The 20,382-nt window shown below is 41.8% G+C and overlaps 1 protein-coding gene across 1 annotated transcript in view; it reads left to right on the top strand.

Moving 5' to 3' along the window:
• PATJ (PATJ crumbs cell polarity complex component) overlaps positions 1-20,382 on the top strand; it is a 205,154-nt gene that overhangs the window by 110,105 nt on the left and 74,667 nt on the right. The window contains exon 28 of the mRNA XM_056844332.1: positions 18,144-18,340. Within this exon, the coding sequence (XP_056700310.1) occupies positions 18,144-18,340 (197 nt within the window). The remainder of the gene's footprint in view (positions 1-18,143; positions 18,341-20,382) is intronic.

Below are 20,382 nucleotides of genomic sequence, written 5' to 3'. Positions count from 1 at the left end.
CATGAAATTCAGAATCGTATTACATCTAGACATGGATTCCACAGTTATAATTTTTAATTAGAAACTGGATTATGCACTGGATAATTCAGCATTTTTTGGAGCTTGACTTTTGCTCAAATGACTGGGAATAAGAAAGGAGCTACATAGGGATTCAGTTCCAGAACAGAACATATAATTAACAAATTCATTTACTGACCATTAAACTATTTTGTAGTTTTAAGATACATTTTTTTATTAAGACAGTTCATCCTTAGGGAACATAATGCTTCAGAACAAAAGCTTGCCAAGTGCTGCAGCATTACTGCTGAATTAAGCACTACCAATGCAATTAGGAGTACTAGGACAAAACAACATAGAGGGCGGTGTCATGGTATTTTTTATTTAAACACACTGAATGCTACTTTTTCCAATTTTAATACTGCTTAACTTGCCCAAATGTAAGCCAATAGAACTTTGATAGTAGACCCTTTAATGTGTTACAGTGAATGTATGTACATCCTGCCTGTATTTGTGTACGTCTACTTATAAGAAAGAGCCAATGTAGCGTTGCCAGCCTCCAGATGGTGGCTGGAGATCTCCCGCTATCACATCTGATCTCCAGGGGATAGAGATCAGTTCCCCTGGAGAAAATGGCCGCTTTGGCAATTGGACTCTATGGCATTTAAGTCCCTCCCCTCCCCAAACCCCACCCTTCTCAGACTCTGCCCCAAAAACCTCCCGCCGGTAGCGAAGAGGGACTTGGCAACCCTAAGCCAATGCGAGTTCACTTTATTAATTAAACCGGGAATCAGTACCCAAATAAATGTGGGGTTTGTGTCATAAGTTCAGTTGTACATGTGTTGATTGTAACATGTATAAAGTACACATAGAGGTTAGTGGGTTGGATCAGTTCTGCATGCACAAGAGAGGCAATTTTTACCAATTCTATCCCCCCCTTTCACAGTCCTCCAGCTCCTCATGGTGATCCTTGGGGGGCTCCCTGCCCCTCAGAAGCATTACAAGGGGCATTTTGGGTTGTTGTGGGGGAGGGAGGCAGTGTCTCCGCCGGCCCCGGAGAGAAACAAGATGGTTTCCCCCACTGACAAAATGGGGTCCTTTTGCACTCCGTCCCTCTCCGTTTGCACCTGGTCTCCTGCCCAAGATCTGCAGCTCAATGGAGACCCGCCCCGGTAATGGCTGATCAGATACCAGGTCCCGCAAAACAATACTGGGAGCCTGGGAAGATCTTCCACTTAACGCACGCATTTTACTCTGAATACTTTTGCTCAAGTCGTTACCGGTAGTTTGCTTCGGCATTGTGCCTTTGTTTCCAATAATCCAATCAACCCCATTGTATCCACCCTATATATGTTTCTGTATTCCCCATACCTGTATGCTAGCCTTAAGTCTTTGACCTGCTGAAATCGCTGTTCTTCTGAAATAAACTTTTTAACTCGCTGCATCGTCTGGAGGAAAGTTATTGCCAGGAACGCATCGACTTGTTGAGGCCTGACAGGCAGGAAGTGATGCTCCACTGTCAGAAATCCTTCTGTCAGCAGAGATTTCTGGGTGAGATCCAGCCAGTATTTTTTAAAAACACATTCCCGCTTAAAATAATGACTTTCATAATTTCCCTATAGTCCTGCCAATACTCATAGATTTGGTTTCCTCTATGCTGCTTTGACCCATGCAATTTTCATTAAGTACTTGGAAGACTGCAGAACAAGCAGTGCTATGCAATAAGAGATTAACTCCTTTATTAGTGGCAAACGTTCATTTAGAAAAGAAATTATTATTGTTATGATCTTGGCCTGGAAGATATTTCTACCTAACATAACTTCTTGAATTATACCCCAGGATGACCTGAGAATTCTCGAGGACAACAGAGAAATACCAAGTTAGATCCAGACTAAATTGGCAATTTCCTTGCAATTCCCCCTGTGTGGAAGGAGGCAGGAAATTTTAATTTGCCATTGGAAAATTTAATCTCGGTCGAACCCGCCATTTGGCAGTGATGCTGCTTCTTACTACAACAACCTTGTTGTTTATTAGGGTAAATAAAATGGCTACTATGGATAAAGTATTTGTTGATATTTCTTTGGATATGCTTACTGTGATCTGCAGTGCAGATCAAACGGTTGGTGACTATGACAGTGTCACAGAAGTAGACACAAAGAATTGAGAAGGCAGTCTCTTTATTGCATCAGCCAGTTGTTATAGAGCATGCAAGCTTTTGAATTCCACTGAGCCTTTCATATTCTGAGCAAAGCAGTCTTACCTGATGAAATACATGTGAAATACATGTAGGCTGGTTATGTTCAGCCTGCTAGTTGGAGCAATAAAATATATCTTACAGCCTTTCATCCTCTACCAGGTAAGCCTTAGCATTCTTAGCTGTTAAGCATGTATTTAAACCATGCTTCAGTCTTATTTCAAAAGGCTCCTACTCAGTTCCAGCCTTGAAACCGTTTATGCAGTTGCTTGTGATAATGATACAGGATTTTATCAAGGGGAAAATGTTTTCATCGTTTTTTGCTTATATTTAATAAGCTCTGTCAGAACAGCGATGAACCATCAGCCTGCTCTGTTTCCTTCCTAATCTAGGTAAAACATTCATGTCTTATCAGTAGTGAAGCAATAGAAAAGAAATATGCAGACAGCTTCTACACCCCACCTCCTTTTCTCCAGGCTTTTGCAACAAAGTGCGTAGCACTGCAGGATTTCTGGATGGTACAGAGCCTTTCTAAACTCAGCCGTTTGTTTCTCTAGGTGAATAACTGATTTGTCGCTCAGAGTATTCAGAGGAGGTCAATTTCATGTAGGGGCAAATGCTTTGATGCTGGCAAGCAAGCAATTTAAAAGGTAGATGAATAGGGAGTGTGTGTTTTCCCCCTGAAACCAATGGTTAGTTCAGAGGGAGGCAGAGATTGTAGATTTCTCAGGCGTTTCTCTGTCTTTAAAATAACCATCAAGAGACTAGCTCTTTTCCTTTCACTTCCCATACATATGAAACTGGGCTGGAGTGGAATCACGACTATACCTTTGACTATAATGGAGCATTATTATTGGCAGTATATTTGACTATATTAGCACAGACTGTATGGTCATTGGCATCCTCTGGCCATGTAGTGAGAACAGCAAATTCAGAGATTGGTTTACACTACTCTGAGTTGCTACCACTTGCAAAGCTCCTCTGAAGTAACTGTTAATATTCCCAAGGAAGGTTAGGTAAACTTGCTTTAATGTTGTAGATCGACTTAGCTATCCCATTTAAAAAACACACACACACAAAGTATTTTAGCTGACACAGGTATTTGGGAAATTGTGAGAGCAATGCAATGTTTATTCAGGAAAATAGAATAAATTTCATTAATGACTTTTTAACTAGTGACTTAATTTAGCATAGATATTTGAATACCACAAATAATGTTCCCAATCTCTATGGTAGAGACCATACAGACTGTGGAAATTCCTAGAGCATCACAGAGGATATAACATCACTTCTAAGGGAAGGTTTGGAGGATGTGATGTCACTTGCCAGTGATGCTTCAGAAATCCCTCCAACCCCAATGTCTTTTCATTAACAATTGGGGAAATTCCTAGAGTGTCGCCATCAATGCTATTTCCTTCCTACCTACCCCCATTTTTTCTCCTATTCGACAAATCATCAAGGGCTGGGGATTGCCTACTATTAGTGGTCAAATAGCAAGCCTTCTGTGGGTAGGTGGCTCACGTGTTTGCAGGCTCTTTTTTACATACCTCATTTCTTCCACATAGAAAACTAGCATGTAATGGATTGAGCTTTTAATATGGAATGCACCTATTACGTAAAGAATATGGAGTCTGAAGGGATATAACTCAGACACAGGATTTGCCATATTATTAAGAATTAGGCCTCAGTTTACAAAGAACATGCATTAGTGAATAGGTCATTCTTTGGACTTTGCGTGCAATTGTAAGTTCTTTGTCAGCCCGTGGTGTGCTGAGACCATCAGCAACATTTGCCCATGCAACTTGTGAGTCAACATATAAAAGTCTCAAGTCCTCAGTCATATTAAACTCCCCTAATTTTAAGGAGAGAAGCTGTTTGAAGTTCAGTGACAGCACAGTTCAGCAAAGGCCTCAAACTATTTCTAGAAGGTCTTACTTAGCAGTGAGCAGTTTTTTTAAAAGTAATTTTCACTGAGGCCTGCTCAGAGATCAGAGATTGCATATTTTAAAATCCTATTAATCTGGTTAGCCAGGACCTAGATATTGTATCTGTTCTGGACTAAAGACAGTAGACTCTGGGAGGCTTCACCTTTGAACCCTGGGTCAGGTTTTATAGGTAAGGTTGCCAACCTCCAGGTATTAGCTGGAGATCTCCTGCTATTACAGTTGATCTCCAGCCGATAGAGATCAGTTCACCTGGAGAAAATGGCCGCTTTGGCAATTGGACTCTATGGCATTGAAGTCCCTCCCCTCCCCAAACCACGCCTTCCTCAGGCTCCACCCCAAAAAACCTCCCGCCAGTGGCAAAGAGGGACCTGGCAACCCTATTTATAGGGAAGGTGGTTAGCAAATTTCTTTGCCTATGCATGCTCATGCTTTGTTAAACATTACGTTCAGCACATACGGAACATAGTAGTGTTGACCTGCTATGTGTCCAGATGCTAATACAGTCATAGTTAGAGGTACCATACAAAAAGATTTAAGTGGCAATCATATGGTAAACTGTCAGTATGTGCAAGTTAATACAGTGTAGTTTAGGGCTAAGGGTTATATTTGACTCTTCTCCCCACCTCAGTAGGAGTCTTTGGTTACCTGTGACTGATAGGTCAAAATCCTGAAACTACCAATTCCCTTTAAACCTAATAGTTGCATTCAGTGAGCTGGTAGTCTTCAGCCAGGAACTTTGGGACCTTGATAGGGCAGGCGGGGACTTTCTGTGAAGATGCCGACCCAGCGCCATGTCCTCTGAGTTCGCTTTTTGTCAGTGAGTAGTTGTCAGAAGACTTTGAATCCAACGGTTTGCATTATTCTGAGATTAGATTCATTGGAGCTGTTTGGAAGGATTAATATAGTATAATTGTTCATTGTTTGAATGGCAAGATAGTTCTTAACCCCAATTTATTTACTTGCAGATTTGAATATGCTCATTTAAGTAAGGTAAAGGTCACCTGTATAAGCACCGGGTCATTCTTGACCCATGGGGTGATGTCACATCCCGAAGTTTCCAAGGCAGACTTTGTTTGCGGGGTGGTTTGCCAGTGCCTTCCCCAGTCTTCTTCCCTTTACCCCCAGCAAGCTGGGTACTCATTTCACCGACCTCGGAAGGATGGAAGGCTGAGTCAACCTTGAGCCGGCTACCTGAAACCGACTTCCGTCGGGATCGAACTCAGGTCGTGAGCAGAGCTTTTGACTGCAGTAATGCAGCTTAACACTCTGCGCCACGGGGCTCATTTAGGATCTTGTAAATTGTAATCAGTAAATTAGATGCACTAACCTCAGAGCCTTAAGATTAGCTTTCAAGGGGATCCTTGCTCCTTTCTATGAAGTTAAACTAAAGAAAGAATAAGTGTTTGATATGCAAGAGTAGTCCAGTAATTGTGTATGCAAGCTGCACTTTGAGGAAGTTAAATATTACATGAAGAACACAAAATACAAGGTTGTGATGGTGCTGCCAGATAAAATGGATTCCATTCATATCTGGTGAGGGGAGCATTATTGAAGCATTGTAATTATTGGCCCATGTAACTTTCAAAGGTGGGATACAACATTTTATAAATAAATACATCACACACCCAGCTCAGGAAAACTGGGGGACTTACAGTTTGCATAGCCTTCATTCCATTCTCTGTGGATTAGAGACCCTGTAATATTTGGCCCTGAAGTCAATCACAATGAATAAATCAGATTTTTTTGCTGCAAGAAACTGCATCTGTTCCATTGCCATCTGGTTATTTTGTTCAGACCTTAGTAACTTTCTAGGTGGAAGAAGTTCTAATGTAAGGGACCAGACACTTCAGAGCCTATTCCTAGGGGGGTGGAGAAACTCCTCTGGAACCAGAATGACCCCATGGAATAAGGTGGTGCCTACACCGGTGCAGGAGCCCCATGGCGCAGAGTGGTAAGCTGCAGTACTGCAGTCAAAAGCTCTGCTCACGACCTGAGTTCGATCCCAACGGAAGTTGGTTTCAGGTAGCTGGCTCAAGGTTGACTCAGCCTTCCATCCTTCCGAGGTTGGTAAAATGAGTACCCAGCTTGCTGGGGGTAAAGGGAAGATGACTGGGGCAGGCACTGGCAAACCACCCCGTAAACAAAGTCTGCCTAGTAAATGTCGGGATGTGACGTCACCCCATGGGTCAGGAATGACCCGGTGCTTGCACAGGGGACCTTTACCTTTAACTGTACATCGGTGCAGGGGCAAACACGCCGACATCCAGACACTGGTGGGTGCCACTAGCCCCCTCCGCCAGCGCAGTCATGCCAGCACTGGCGGGGGGGGGCTTTCCCGGGGCATTTCCAGTGGTGGAGCTGGCTTTAGGTAGCTTCCACAGTCTTTTCGCCCCAGGAATGCCCCCTTGAGCAGCGCCAGGGCTGCAACACCTTTTCCAGTAGCGCAGCCCCATTGTCGGTAATGGAGGATTTCCCCCCTTTTTAACTGTTTAAATTTTTTTAGGTCTCTTTTTCCCTCCACAACAGCCAGGAAGCCTCAAAGGAGGTGGTGTGGCTGCGCTGCTCACAGCCACCACGGAACTGCCCTGCTTCGGGATTGGCCTGCCCACATTACTTCCATGCTATCCCATTACAACTCTCTACTGCCCATAAAGACTGTGAAGTGCCATGTGAGTTCTTTGACAAGGAAATATCTATTAAAAACCTTAAAATGTCATCTTGATTTGGTGCCTGTGATGTCGAAAGTAGTTTAAATGGTTTTGCATAATTCACAAGTAATATAAGATATTTGTGTTTGTATTAGAAAACCTGGAGTGTCCGGAGATACTCTTGTTAAATTTAGTTCCAAACCTAACTAAAGATAAACAATGTATGGGGTTACATGTGATAACCGCTGCTAGAATGACTTTTGCCAGACACTGGAAACAAAAAAAGACTCCAAAAATAGAGGAATGGTTGGTTAAAGTTAAATAAATATATGTTTTAATTAAGTTAACAACGTATCAGAAAAATGGTGATACGATGAGTCTAGATGAGCTATGGTTACGAGCTGTAAATAAAATGGAAAATCTTATAATTAAGAGTGAGAAAGGACAATGTACAGCAATGATAGTCTAGTTATTTTTAAAAGGTAAAGGTCCCCTGTGCAAGCACCAGGTCATTCCTTACCCATGGGGTGACGTCAAATCCCGACATTTTTTGGCAGACTTTGTTTGCGGGGTGGTTTGCCAGTGCCTTCCCCAGTCATCTTCCCTTTACCCCCAGCAAACTGGGTTCTCATTTTACCAACCTCGAAAGGATGGAAGGCTGAGTTAACCTTGAGCTGGCTACCTGAAACCAACTTCCGTTGGGATCGAACTCAGGTCGTGAGCAGAGTTTGGACTGCAGTACTGCAACTTACCACTCTGCGCCACGGGGCTCTCAGAGGACTAAACCGTGTATTTGGTGTGGTAGTGTGAATGAGGATATTGAAATAAGTTGTAATATAGAAATTCTGTTAAATTTTTAAGTTTACACATATTTTAAATTATGAAGATTGTTGTATGTTTTTGGTTGTTGTTTATTTTATTGAATAAATATTAACAAAAAAAACATGGAGTGTCTGATGAAACAGTAGCCCAGAGAGACAAAGGAAGTATACAAATGTGTGATGTAGTGCTTAGAGTATCTGAATAGGATCTGGGACACCCAAATTCCAATCCCCACTCTGCCATGGAAGCTTGTTGGGTGACTTTGGACCAGTCACACACTCTCAGCCTAACCTAGCTTACAGGATTGTGAGGATAAAACAGAGGAGAAGAGAATGATCTAAGCCACTTTGGGTTCCCAGTGGATAGAAAGGCAGGGTATAAATAAAGCGAATGTATCTGGTAATGCTTGTGAGGGCACACATACATAGCTTGCCTTCCCAGCCTTGGGGGGAAATCCTTGATTTAAGGCTGGCCTGGGAAGAAAATGGATGGTGTTCGTACACTGGGTCTATTGCTTCATGTGCTGTCTGTGAAATGGCACAGCCATTCATGTATTCTCTCTAATGCATTATATGACATGACATTCTTGTATTGTTGATGTAGTGTCAATAACTGCATCCACTTCAGGCCCTTTGCTAATACTCTGAGCTAGATATGTACATGTTCCCTGGAGGGCAAAAAACTGCAGTAAGACCCTCAGCATCTATCAGATTTGGACTCTTGTCTTGCTGTGTGTGAAACCATGCAACACTGATGTCTGTAACCCAGACACCCTTTGCATATGTATTTGGGAGCAAGCCATGGGGAAGGAAGTTGGACTTCTATATTTTTAGGCGTGCCAGTGTCAACATTAACCAAGCAAAAATTACAATTCAGAGCCCTAAAACACAGGATTTGTTTAACAATGATGAGGCTATAAAATACCGTTAATCTAGTTTTATCCCACGTTTTGTTGTTAAAGTCTGGGCCATATGAAGAACGCAGCCAATAGGTCAACCCTTGTAATAGACACAGAAAATATTGTAGCAACACATCGATCTTGTTTTGCTCCACTGTCCATTTTTCAGGATTCTTCTTTGGAAACATAAAACAATGAGGTGTTAATGTATAGATTTAAAAAAAACTTTTGTTCATACTTATCTTTGCATGTGTTTATTGTTTTAAAATTTGATGTTTCACTCTCTGACTAAAGACCTTTCAGGAGATGCATCAAATGCCATATAATCTGTTCTGTTGGATATAACATGGCTCCATGGAGCTCTAAGAAAAAGACTAGGCATCCTGTTTGTAATGTAATAACATCAGAATTACAACTGCTTTGTGTAAAGTATCTGGTAATGAAAGCAGATAATGGAATTGTTTGCAAAAACAGATGCTAACTGGCTTCCCTTTGGTAAAGCCCAGCACTGAAAAGTTATACCAGCTGGAGGAGGGAGAATGGTGAAAACAGGAGGGTGGAATTGAAAAATAACTGAAATATATGTGTTTAGTCAGTAAGAACTTATACAAAATGATCGACTGACATTCATATAAAGATGCAAAAATCAGTAAACTACCCAAATTTTAGACAGTCTGCAGGAAAACCCAGCTTTCAGCATTGGTATATAGGAATCTGAAACCCTGCACCTTCGGCCCTCTCAGGTGGGCTTCTGCTGTTGGCTGCCCTTTATTGAAATACATATGTAGGTCGTCTCCTTCCCCTTGTGGTTTCTGTTTAAAATCCTCCTGTTGAATTTCCCCTGGTTTCTGCTAAACAAATTCTTCCCCAACCTTGACAGGTGAAACCCATCACGTGCTAATAGGCATCATCCAAAAAAATGCAGCCAGTGGTTCACCTCCATGTTCTTCTGTTCCCTTTGCATTCCTCTTCTTCTGACAGGAAGGATCAAAGAGAACACTACCTGTGCCTCCATTCCCTTCAGCTTCCTCTAGAGAACTCCATAGTCAGCCTTAATGCTTGTGATGGTGTTCATAGCCGTGTCGTTCATTCCCACATGGACCATCACAAACGGGTAATGATCTGTAGGTTTTGGCATCTGGTCTGCATTAGGGAAGTCAACCACTCTGTTATCCCTTTGACTGATCTACTCATCCCTATGCAAGGCCTCATGTATTCTGTTAATGAAATCATGCAACAGGGTCATAGAAAATTATGGGAATTAGGGTGAAAATTATGGAAATTACGGTGAAAATTGAATTTATAACAAAACCATTCATACATTAAATTCCCTAGTCTGACAGTCTAACCACTGCACAATTCTGGCTCTTGTCTGAATATCTGAAGTATCTGCATTTTCTGACATTTCCTATTAATTTTCCAAAATGTTTTATTTCATTTCTGACATTTACTCTAGCACTAGATATAAGCTCTCTGTGTGTGGTTACCTGTATAATGTTCTCCTCAGTGCTTCTGTACCTGAATGCTGTAGTTAAATGGCTAAGAGTAAAAAAATTGAAACTAAATCCTGGAAAGACAGAGATAATGCTGGTTGGAAAGTGAAGATCTTGAAGGACATTGTGCTCCCCACTTTCAATAGGGTTCAGCTGAACCTTGCTGACTGAGTTAAGACCCAGTTAAGGGTTATACTGGATCCAGCATTATTGCTGGAGAAGCAAGTTAATGCAGTTAATAGAGCCGTACTGTAATGAAATGGATCAAAAAGATATTCTGGTAAAGGGATAAGGACTGTGGACTATACTACTGTTGCTGGAGGTATGATCCTACTATGTAATTTCTACAGTTTAATGTGTCATGTTAATGCTTATGCTTTCTTTCAGCTCTGCTTTCAGACTTCTTCTTGGTTTCAGATTTCTGCAATATAAAACCTATATGCATTGTTTACTGTATTGTATTGTTCAGTGTATTGACCTACACTGTGTAATCCGCCTTGAGTCTCAGTGGGAAAGACAGACTATAAATATAAATAAAAAGAAATAAAAATGTCAGTATAGCACTTCTGGCTTTCACTGTAAATGGAATATAGGTAACATTGGAATACTCTAATTCATCAGGAAAATATCCCTGTTAATATTTGACTGTAAGCACACACAGTGAACAGTTGTCGATATATTTCTGAATGCCAGTTTCTGGGACAAAGTGGGAAGGAGAGGTTTTGGGTTCTGGGCTTTTGTTAGGGTAGAAGAAGAAGGAGATGTTTTTTATACCCCGCTTTTCTCTACCTTTAAGGCGTCTCAGAGTGGCTTACAATCACAATCTCTTCCTCTCTCCACAATAGGCACCTTGTGCAGTAGGTGGGGCTGAGAGAGTTCTGAGAGAACTGTGACTGGCCCAAGGTCACTCAGCAGGCTCCATGTGGAGGAGTGGGGAAACAAATCCGGTTCATCTGATTAGAATCCACTACTCTTAACCACTACGCCTCGCTGGCTCTATGAGTATCTGGTCAGTTACTGTAAGCAATAGATAGACTATTGCTCTTTCCCACAGGGTTCTTATTGAACAAGACTGCAGTTTTCAAGATAATGAATTAGGAAGAATGTCCCACTGAGTCATCACTCAGGAAAGACTTCTGGAAGTACATAAGAACATAAGAAAGGCCCTGCTGGATCAGACCAAGGCCCATCAAGTCCAGCAGTCTGTTTACACAGCGGCCAACCAGGTGCCCCCAGGAAGCCACAAACAAGATGACTGCAGCAGCACCATCCTGCCTGTGTTCCACAGCACCCAAAATAATAGGCATGCTCCTCTGATACTAGAGAGAACAGGTATGGAGCATGACCAGCATCCACTCCAACTAATAGCCATGAATACCCCTTTCCTCCATGAACATGTCCACTCCCCTCTTAAAGCCCTCCAAGCTGGCAGCCATCACCACATCCTGGGGCTGGGAGTTCCACAATTTAACTATGTGTTGTGTGAAAACATACTTCCTTTTATCTGTTTTGAATCTCTCACCCTCCAGCTTTAGCAGATGACCCTGTGTTCTAGTAATATGGGAGAGGGAGAAAAACTTCTCCCTGTCCACTCTCTCCAAACCATGCATAATTTTATAGACCTCTATCATGTCTCCCCTTAGCCGCCTTCTTTCCAAGCTAAACAGCCCTAAGCATCCTAACCGCTCCCCATAGGACAGTTGCTCTAGTCCCCTAATCATTTTGGTTGCTGTTTTCTGTACAAACATCTGGCAGAGAAAATCTCCAAGTAGAGCACCGAATGAGAAATAAGTTACAGATCAAGGGACATAGTATAAGATGTCCTGTTTCCTTATCAATAGCACAGAGTGTTGTGTTGTTGTTTTTTAAATAAAGCCTCCATAACCACCACTAGTGAAATACAAAGATCAGAATTAAGAGGTGCCACATTCATAGCTTAAGCTAGAAGTCTCATCCTTTGTACATTTGATCATATCCCTTTCTCTATGAAAGTATCATTTTGTATGGAGATTCCATTTCGGCACCTTGTGGGCTCAGGCGCTACATAAAATGCTTTGTGCTGGATCATTTAAATGAAACTGGGCTGAAATTGGTATCTGTGTTCATTCAGCTTGTTTGGGTCCTATCCCAGTGAGCAGGGTGCCAAGCAGCAGCTTTTCCTGGCTTTACATTTGCTCATTCTGTATGCATTGCTATTCTGTGACTGCAGATTAGAATGCCAACACCTGCATTCTACAGCAGTACATTCTCGTATTGTTGTGTAAATAGCAAACTTTATCCTCTGGGCCCGCTACCTCTCAGCCAATGAAATGAAGTAAGATGACTGCAAGAAAATCTACAATATGATAATAAGGTGGAAGAAGTTGCCTCTGTTCACCGTGAGGCCATTTCCTGAAAATAGGGTTAATTAAGCTACCTCTGTCTGGCTTCTTCCAAGTGCAGATATCTAGCAGCAATTTATTACAGGTTCAATATCCCTTATCCAAAATGCTTGGAACCAGAAGTGTTTCGGATTTTGGATTTTTTTGGATTTTGGAATGTTTGCACATGTGTGTGTAAAGTGCCGTCAAGTCGCAGCCGACTTATGGTGACCCCTTTTGGGGTTTTCATGGCAAGAGACTAACAGAGGTGGTTTGCCAGTGCCTTCCTCTGCACAGCAACCCTGGTATTCCTTGGTGGTCTCCCATCCAAATATTAACCAGGGCGGACCCTGCTTAGCTTCTGAGATCTGACGAGATCAGGCTAGCCTGGGCTATTTGCACATACTTAATGAGATATCTTGGGGATGGGACCCAACATGAAATTCATTTATGTTTTATATACTACTTATGCCCTGAAGGTAATTTTATGCAATATCTTTAATAATTTTGTGCATGAAACAAAGTTGAACACATTAAGCTATCTTATACTGAATCAGACCCTTGGTCCATCAAAGTCAGTATTATCTACTCAGACCAGCAGTGGCTCTCCAGGGTCTCAGGCAGAGGTCTTTCACATCACCTACTTGCCTAGTCCCTTTAACTGGAGATGCCGGGGATTGAACCTGGGACCTTCTGCATGCCAAGCAGATGCTCTACCACTGAGCCACAGCCCCTCCCTGTACATTGAACCATCAGAAAACAAAGATGTCACTATCTCAGCCACCCATCATAGAGCAGAGAATAAGCACGGGAAAAATGTTTTGCAGCTGAAGGGAGCTTTTTTCCCTTGGGGACACTGTTGTGCACCTGCGTTTTGACTGATCTGTCATATGAGGTCAGGTGATGTCATGTTGGTGCTCAAAAAGTTTTAGATTTTGGATTTTTGGATAGGAGGTACTTTGCTTTCTCAAAGTCATTCTTAGATTTCACATCCGGTTTGTTTTGTGCCATTTGTAAAATGTGTACCTTAATCAAAAAAGTGCCCTAGATGAATACAAATGAAAGCAGAAAGACTATTGAGACATGGCTGAGTATAGGCCTGGATGTTGGAAGTACTTAATGTGCCACAATACAACGCATCCTCTTTCCAAAAGGAAAGTGGAAATGAGATGATTTAAGAATAAATCAGATACACCACTCAATAGGGCAGAAATTACAATAGTTTGATAGTACGTTGTCTAAATGACAGGATCAGTAGTAAGCTCTCAGTAAGTGTGCATAGTTGTGTTCATCAGGTAATGGCAGTGTGAATTGACTCTACACACGTGAAATCATCAGTCACAAATCAAATACAAATTACTATCACATCTAGAGAACTTTTGGGATCAGTTGCAAAATACTAAGTGCTGGGATAGCAAGGAGCTAGCTACATATATGTATTTGTGAATCAGCCGTGGTGTGACAAGTTTAAATAACTGCTTGTGGAGCCTTGTATTTGATGAGGAACTCTCCAAAGTGCTTCCTCTCAATGATGAAGGTAGTTAAGGTGCAATTAAGGATTTTCTTTATCGGAGTAAATTCTTAGATTTTAGCAAAATAGTCCTAATCCAGCACAAAAAGGTCATGGACAATCTTTATGTAAGGACTTGGCAGATAGCCATTTTTAGTTTTGTAGTTTTTTGGGAAATTAGGGTAAATAGCGTCCTTTGAATGGAATTTGCTTATCAGGACACCTGTCTAGCATAAAGATTTTCAACAAATGCATGTACAGATTTTCAATTACTGTACTCTGTTTACTGTCTTCCACTGCCTTCACTTTCTTTCCAAGAGTTCAACACCTAGGGTTGCTACGTTCCTTAGCTCCACCGGCGGTAGCTTTTTTGGGATGTGGCTGGGGCGCTTGATGCATGCGCACACCCCATGCACCGCACCTACATCACTTCTGGGTTCACCTGGAAGTGACGCAGACGCTCTAGCAATCTCTGCCAAAACTGTATGGTTTTCCTAAGCCTTGCTTTTGCTTGCGCAGCACCCTGTCTATTGTGAGGGCAGTCCTTTGGTGCAGAGCTTGTTCCTTTGGCATTAGACAATTCTTGGCTCATTTAAAAATGCTGGTCTTGTGAGAGCAGAATTCTTAGCACTTGAGGAATGTGATCCACAGTGGAAGCCCACCCCTGCAACAGAAAAGGGTGCAACAAAAATGGAAGCAAGGCTTGAGATGCAAGTTGTGTGTGTGTATATATGTATTCATGCTGCACACCAACTTAGTTCAAGGATGACAGTTATTATTTTTAAAGACCAGAGACTTCTTGAAAAATAATCAGTATATTCATTTCAAGTTGTGAATCTAGACTTGACTTGTTAGACTTTCAGTGTCCTGTGTTGTATCAGCAATATCTGTTTCCTTTTCCTTCTTTAATTTGATAGGTTCTCTACTTTTTTCAGCACCTCTTCAGTCTACTGTTGCCATAGAAACATTCACTACATTGTACATCTATCACAATTTCCCAGGATAGTGGTAGTTCTTACAGTAGAGCTTGTATAGTACATAGTTATTATGATATTTCATTCTTTTTAATAGATCAATTTCTTTCTCCTTGTTCTGGTTAGGAATGTTGCTTTCAAGCAATAGTTTGAAAACAGTTCTGATTCCCTTTTTTAAAAAAATCTTCTGGTTGTGCGGGCACTAGCACAACAGAATTGGTTTTAGAAAAGTGTGGTTGAAATTGTGCAGGACAAACTAGTACTGGTGGAAATGATAGTTTTAAGTGCAATCTCCTACATGAGCATAGTTTGTTTGTTTTAAGCTCATTTTATTTTGCTACCTAACATCTAATTTATTTTGCTACCTAACATCACTTCCAACTCGCGACCCTATGAATCAATGTCCTCCAAAATGTTCTAATGTTAACAGCCTTGCTCAGGTCTTGCAAACACTGTGGCTTAAAGTAAAAAACCTGTTACACTGGAATAACAATTTCATTATGTGTGTTAAGTGATTTGCCTGTGTATAGTATGTTTGCTGTTGCTGCCATGTTATCAATAGTGACTCATACCAAACAAAGTATTGGAGAAAGCTAAAGACGTGTATTGTAAACATTACAGACTCTGTAAGAGATCAGAATTTCTATTTGTAACTCTTTCAGGGACTTTCTTGTAAGAAATGGAGGGCTTTTCTTTGGAAATGGTGATATTTCAAGTGATACATGAATACATGAAATTATAATTGTCCTAGATTCTTTTGCCCAGGTAACACCCGCCCCCCCAGTGAGGACACGAGACAACAGGGTGGGTTTAACTAGCTCATTTAAACAACTGATCTATATCATAATATTAAATTTGCTAATATGTTTAAAGGAGCAGGCTCACTAGGCAGCCTGCTAATGGCTACCTTTGTTGGGAAGCTCCACCTTGACTCAACACCTGGCCAGCGATTCCTTATTTACACTCACCTGCAAGTGCAATGTGCCTAGAGGTGCCAAGCCATATCCCCCTTCCCCACTGCACCATAAGGCCACTAGCAAGTTTGGAACAATGCTGCTCATCACCAAGGGTGCTCCATCCCAACCCACCAAGATGCAGGGCATGTGATGGGCCCTTTGGGACACAAGCCTCATCATGTCTGATGCATCAGTGTGCTGGCCAATTATCCGTACCTATCTAGAAGCTAAAATGACTAAACTGAGGCTATCTTATTTTGGTCACATCATGAGACGACAAGAGTCACTGGAAAAGACAGTCATGCTAGGAAAAGTTGAGGGCAGCAGGAAAAGAGGAAGACCCAACAAGAGATGGACTGATTCAATAAAGGAAGCCACAGCCCTCAATTTGCAAGATCTGAGCAAGCCTGTTAAAGATAGGACATTTTGGAGGACTTTCATTCATAGGGTCGCCATGAGTTGGAAGCGACTTGACGGCACTTAACACACACACACATCTTGAGTAACCTGCCCTATTCCTGCCAACGAATTATGGCCTAACCACTTAAAAATCAGGCCTAACAAATTTTAACACCTCGCTTTAGTGATATCACAAAGCAGGTAAAAAAGCCCACCACCACCACCAACAACAACAACAACAACAACAACCAGTCTGGGGGAAACTTTAAAACTTCCTGCTTGGCCCTTTACAAACAACCAGCTAATCCCTGGACATCCCATGAGTGGGTGGGTGGGTCAGCAGCACACAGCAAATGCCTGCTTGGGAGGGGCACAGCCCATTTAAGTAGCTACTTTGCTGCCCCTCCCCCTTGGCTGGAACAATTCCATCCCCAACCATTTGTCAGAAGGGGCCAGGGCAAACGAATTCATGCCTGCTGATGCCATGAATGCCCCTTTTAGGTGGAAACTGCATTGCAGTAGGCAGCTTGATTCACTGCTGAGCTTTGACTGTGCCCCCTGCCCAATCAGGCTTTTTCTGCATCCAAAAACCTATGTTTTTTTTACAGTGGGCGTAGATATGGCATGTGTACTGTTTGTGTGCTACTTCCCTGCTCTATTAGTGCATGACTTCCCCTCCTTGGGAATCAAACACCAGTGTATGAATGGAAACAGTGACTGGAGGGAGGTTTAGTGGGAGCAACTGTGAGGGTTTTTACTTTGCAAGAAAGTACAACACTTAATAAAACCCAAAATGTTATTTGAAGTAGTGTTGCCATGTATTTTTGGAAATTTGAGCAGGAACTCTCCTCACGCACACACCCATCACAGGATAAACTCCAAATAATGGAGTGGCCAGAGAATTATTTAGGAAGTAGCCTAAAGGTTATTGGTAAATTTTCTGTAGGCTAACTACCTGTGAGATACATTCTACTAATGGTTCTTGTGGGTTATCCAGGCTGTGTAACCGTGGTCTTGGTATTTTCTTTCCTGATGTTTCGCCAGCAGCTGTGGCAGGCATCTTCAGAGGAGTAACACTGAAGGACAGAAAATACCAAGACCACGGTTACACAGCCCGGATAACCCACAAGAACCAACGAACTCTGACCGTGAAAGCCTTCAACAATATTCTACTAATGCTTAGAATGTTTAGGGAGGTGGTGAGCTCCTCCTTTCTAGCAGTCTTCAAGCAGCGGCTGGACGAACACTTGTCAGGGATTCTCTAGGTTGATCCTGCATTGAGCAGGCCTGTATGGCCCCTGTAGATGGCCTGTATGGCCCCATCAAGCGCTATGATTCTAGAGGTACACTCCCACCTTCCTCAAGTATAGTGTGGAAGTGTACTTCACCTTTCCCTTGCCTTGATACTTAAGATGGAATAACATTCTCCACTCTTGAGAACCAAGGAGATCAGAGGTAACAAAAGCTAGAAATGTATTTATTTCCCTTTCCTTGCAGAATCTGGTTATCAGTGGTTTTAGTGATTGCCTGGATGTCCTTTACCCACCCTTGACAGGGCATACCAAAGTATCAGTACTAATGTACAATAAACCAGTTCATGAACCTAATGTGTTTCATGATACAGGACTGCCAATACTAAGTTTGGGTGGGCGAAAAATATATTCAAATTCCCTGCTTGTGCATTAACTCCCAGTGGGTGACATGGCACCGCTGAGCAGGCTGTGCTGATCCTACCCCACAGTAGAGCACAAGGGGCATTGGAGGTCAGCATCAGTGGGTGCATGTATACCGTGAAAATAAGCAGACTCTTCCGAGCTCCCAGGCAATTACCTTGTTTGACTTTTCTTTGCCAAGCCAAAAGCCCAAGAAGCAATTACAGCCAACTGGTATGTTGTACTGAAAGCCATCTCCTAACGATATGTACTATTGATTTCTTTTACTTGCAGAGAAAATCAGACAAAGATATGCAGATCTGCCAGGGGAGTTGCACATTATCGAGCTTGAGAAGGATAAGAATGGTCTTGGACTCAGCCTTGCTGGCAACAAGGACAGGTCTCGCATGAGCATCTTTGTTGTGGGCATCAGTCCAGATGGCCCTGCAGGGAAAGATGGAAGAATGCACATTGGAGATGAACTTTTAGAGGTAATTTTTCTTTTTTACATTTTAAATGTTTTAACATGCAGTGATAGAGAAGATCAAGAACCAAATACAAAGTAATGAGCTAAAACTCTGAATAAAACAAACATGCCAGCAGGCACAGTTTGGGGGCATCAAAACTGTTTTGCTGTTGCTGTATACAGTTTAATCTCTACCTGTCCAGTAGTTTGAATACTTAGGCAAGTTCTCTCATTCCTTCTAACAGCAAACTTCATGGTCAAGTTCCTTTTGGTAGGGCAGTGAAAGAGAGGAAGATGTAAATTTTCTAAGTGAGTGCCAATCAGTAAGGCAGCAAAACAGGCTCCTCCATAGTGAAGAGAGAAGGGTTGAGGACACTCAAGATATGTGGGGGAAATCACTTTGTAAATGGAAAAAAACAAAATAAATACCCAGTGTGATGAGTACTGAGCCTGTCCCATGAATTACAGAATGAGTCACACCCCTGAGTAATATCTGAAATGGAGGGGGGGCTTCCACATGAGAGAAACTGTCTTCATAGTAGGTGTTAGTAATAGAACCTGCCTCTTTACAAATGGAGCAGTGTTTCATCTAAGCATAAACTTGTGGAAGGCTTTCACGGTCAGAGTTCATTGGTTCTCGTAGGTTATCCGGGCTGTGTAACCGTGGTCTTGGTATTTTCTTTCCTTAGGAAAGAAAATACCAAGACCACGGTTGCACAGCCTGGATAACCTACGAGAACCAATAAACTTGTGACTTGCAAAATATAAAGAGGATATTTTCTTGTTCACACAGGAGTTGTGTGCTGACTGAAGTATACTAACACCCAATATAACCCAACTAAGAATTGCTGGCACAATTAGATCCATGATAAGGAACTCCCTTTTTTTTTTAGTTTAGAGCAGCTGTATGGGGTTGTTTATTTTATTGGCGCAACAGCTGTGGGTCAAGGGTTGTTTAAGCCTTTCTTCCAGCACCAAATTCCTGCTCTCAATCATCGTCCTTAAGATGCAGGTAGCTCCATGGGGACAAAGAAAAATACAGTATTGGTATTTTCTGCCTTAAAAAACGTATTACGGCTTGGGGACCAGGAGTGGAAATTATATCAAGACAACGGCAGGAAGGAAAGGGCAAAGCTGCCCCTTCTCTACTGCCCCTTTCCCGATATTGTAAACAACCAAATTAAAGAAAGGAAAATGCAGGTGATCCTGATCTCATGGATTTTCGATGTTATAGCTTGTTTGACCTGAATTGGGGGGTGAGGGAGAGTGGGGTCAGGCTCCTTTTTGTTATTTGTCTGTGTGGTCCGATAGCTCACACTCCTGTCATCTTTTACAAAATAGTCAGAGTCTCTGGATCATTATCTTTGACTGACTAATTCAAAAGCACTATCCTATAGAGACTGTGAGGAGAAGCAGGGGCTTATCATTGTCTCATGCCATTCCTTGTTTTGTATAGTCTGTTTGAATAGTCTATTTCAAACAGACTATCCTGTTTAAAGCAAAATATTTTAAAATGGCATATCCATGTTGGGGAGGCAGCTGGGACCTTTTAGGGTTCTGCCCATTGACAAATCATTACTTAGATTGATTGCTGAGTTTAGGGTGCTGGCATTAACATTGTGTTCCAGCTGATGTAATCCACTTCGGTTGCTGAACTTTCTTGACATTTTAGATGTCATTGTGTGGTTCTATTTTTGCTGGATTTTAATATCTGTTATCATGGTATCTGAGCATGATAATGCAACATATCCAGTTTTGAATTAGAACATATTAATTCTGTTTCTTTTAGCTTGAGAGAGAGAGTGAGTTCTCTTGCAGAAGAGTGAACACATGGGATGATTGAAAAAATGGGGATTTTTTGATCATCGTTCAGTTTTGCTGTATTTAAGTAATTAAAACATACTGCTTTAAATCTAGTTAACTATAATTATCTGCTCAGCTAGAATAGGATTAATTCTAGCTATTAGAAATATTAGTGCTAATCTGAGGCTTCGTTCAGACGTGCATAAATTCAGCACTAATCCCACTGTAGAGGAATTTACACAGCAGTTGCAGTCACACAATCCT

The sequence above is a fragment of the Euleptes europaea genome, chromosome 2, assembly GCF_029931775.1.
Source record: "Euleptes europaea isolate rEulEur1 chromosome 2, rEulEur1.hap1, whole genome shotgun sequence".
Classification (NCBI taxonomy): Eukaryota; Metazoa; Chordata; class Lepidosauria; order Squamata; family Sphaerodactylidae; genus Euleptes; species Euleptes europaea.
The sequence above is the reverse complement of the archived record's forward strand: the minus strand, read 5'-3'. Positions and strand labels throughout refer to the sequence as shown.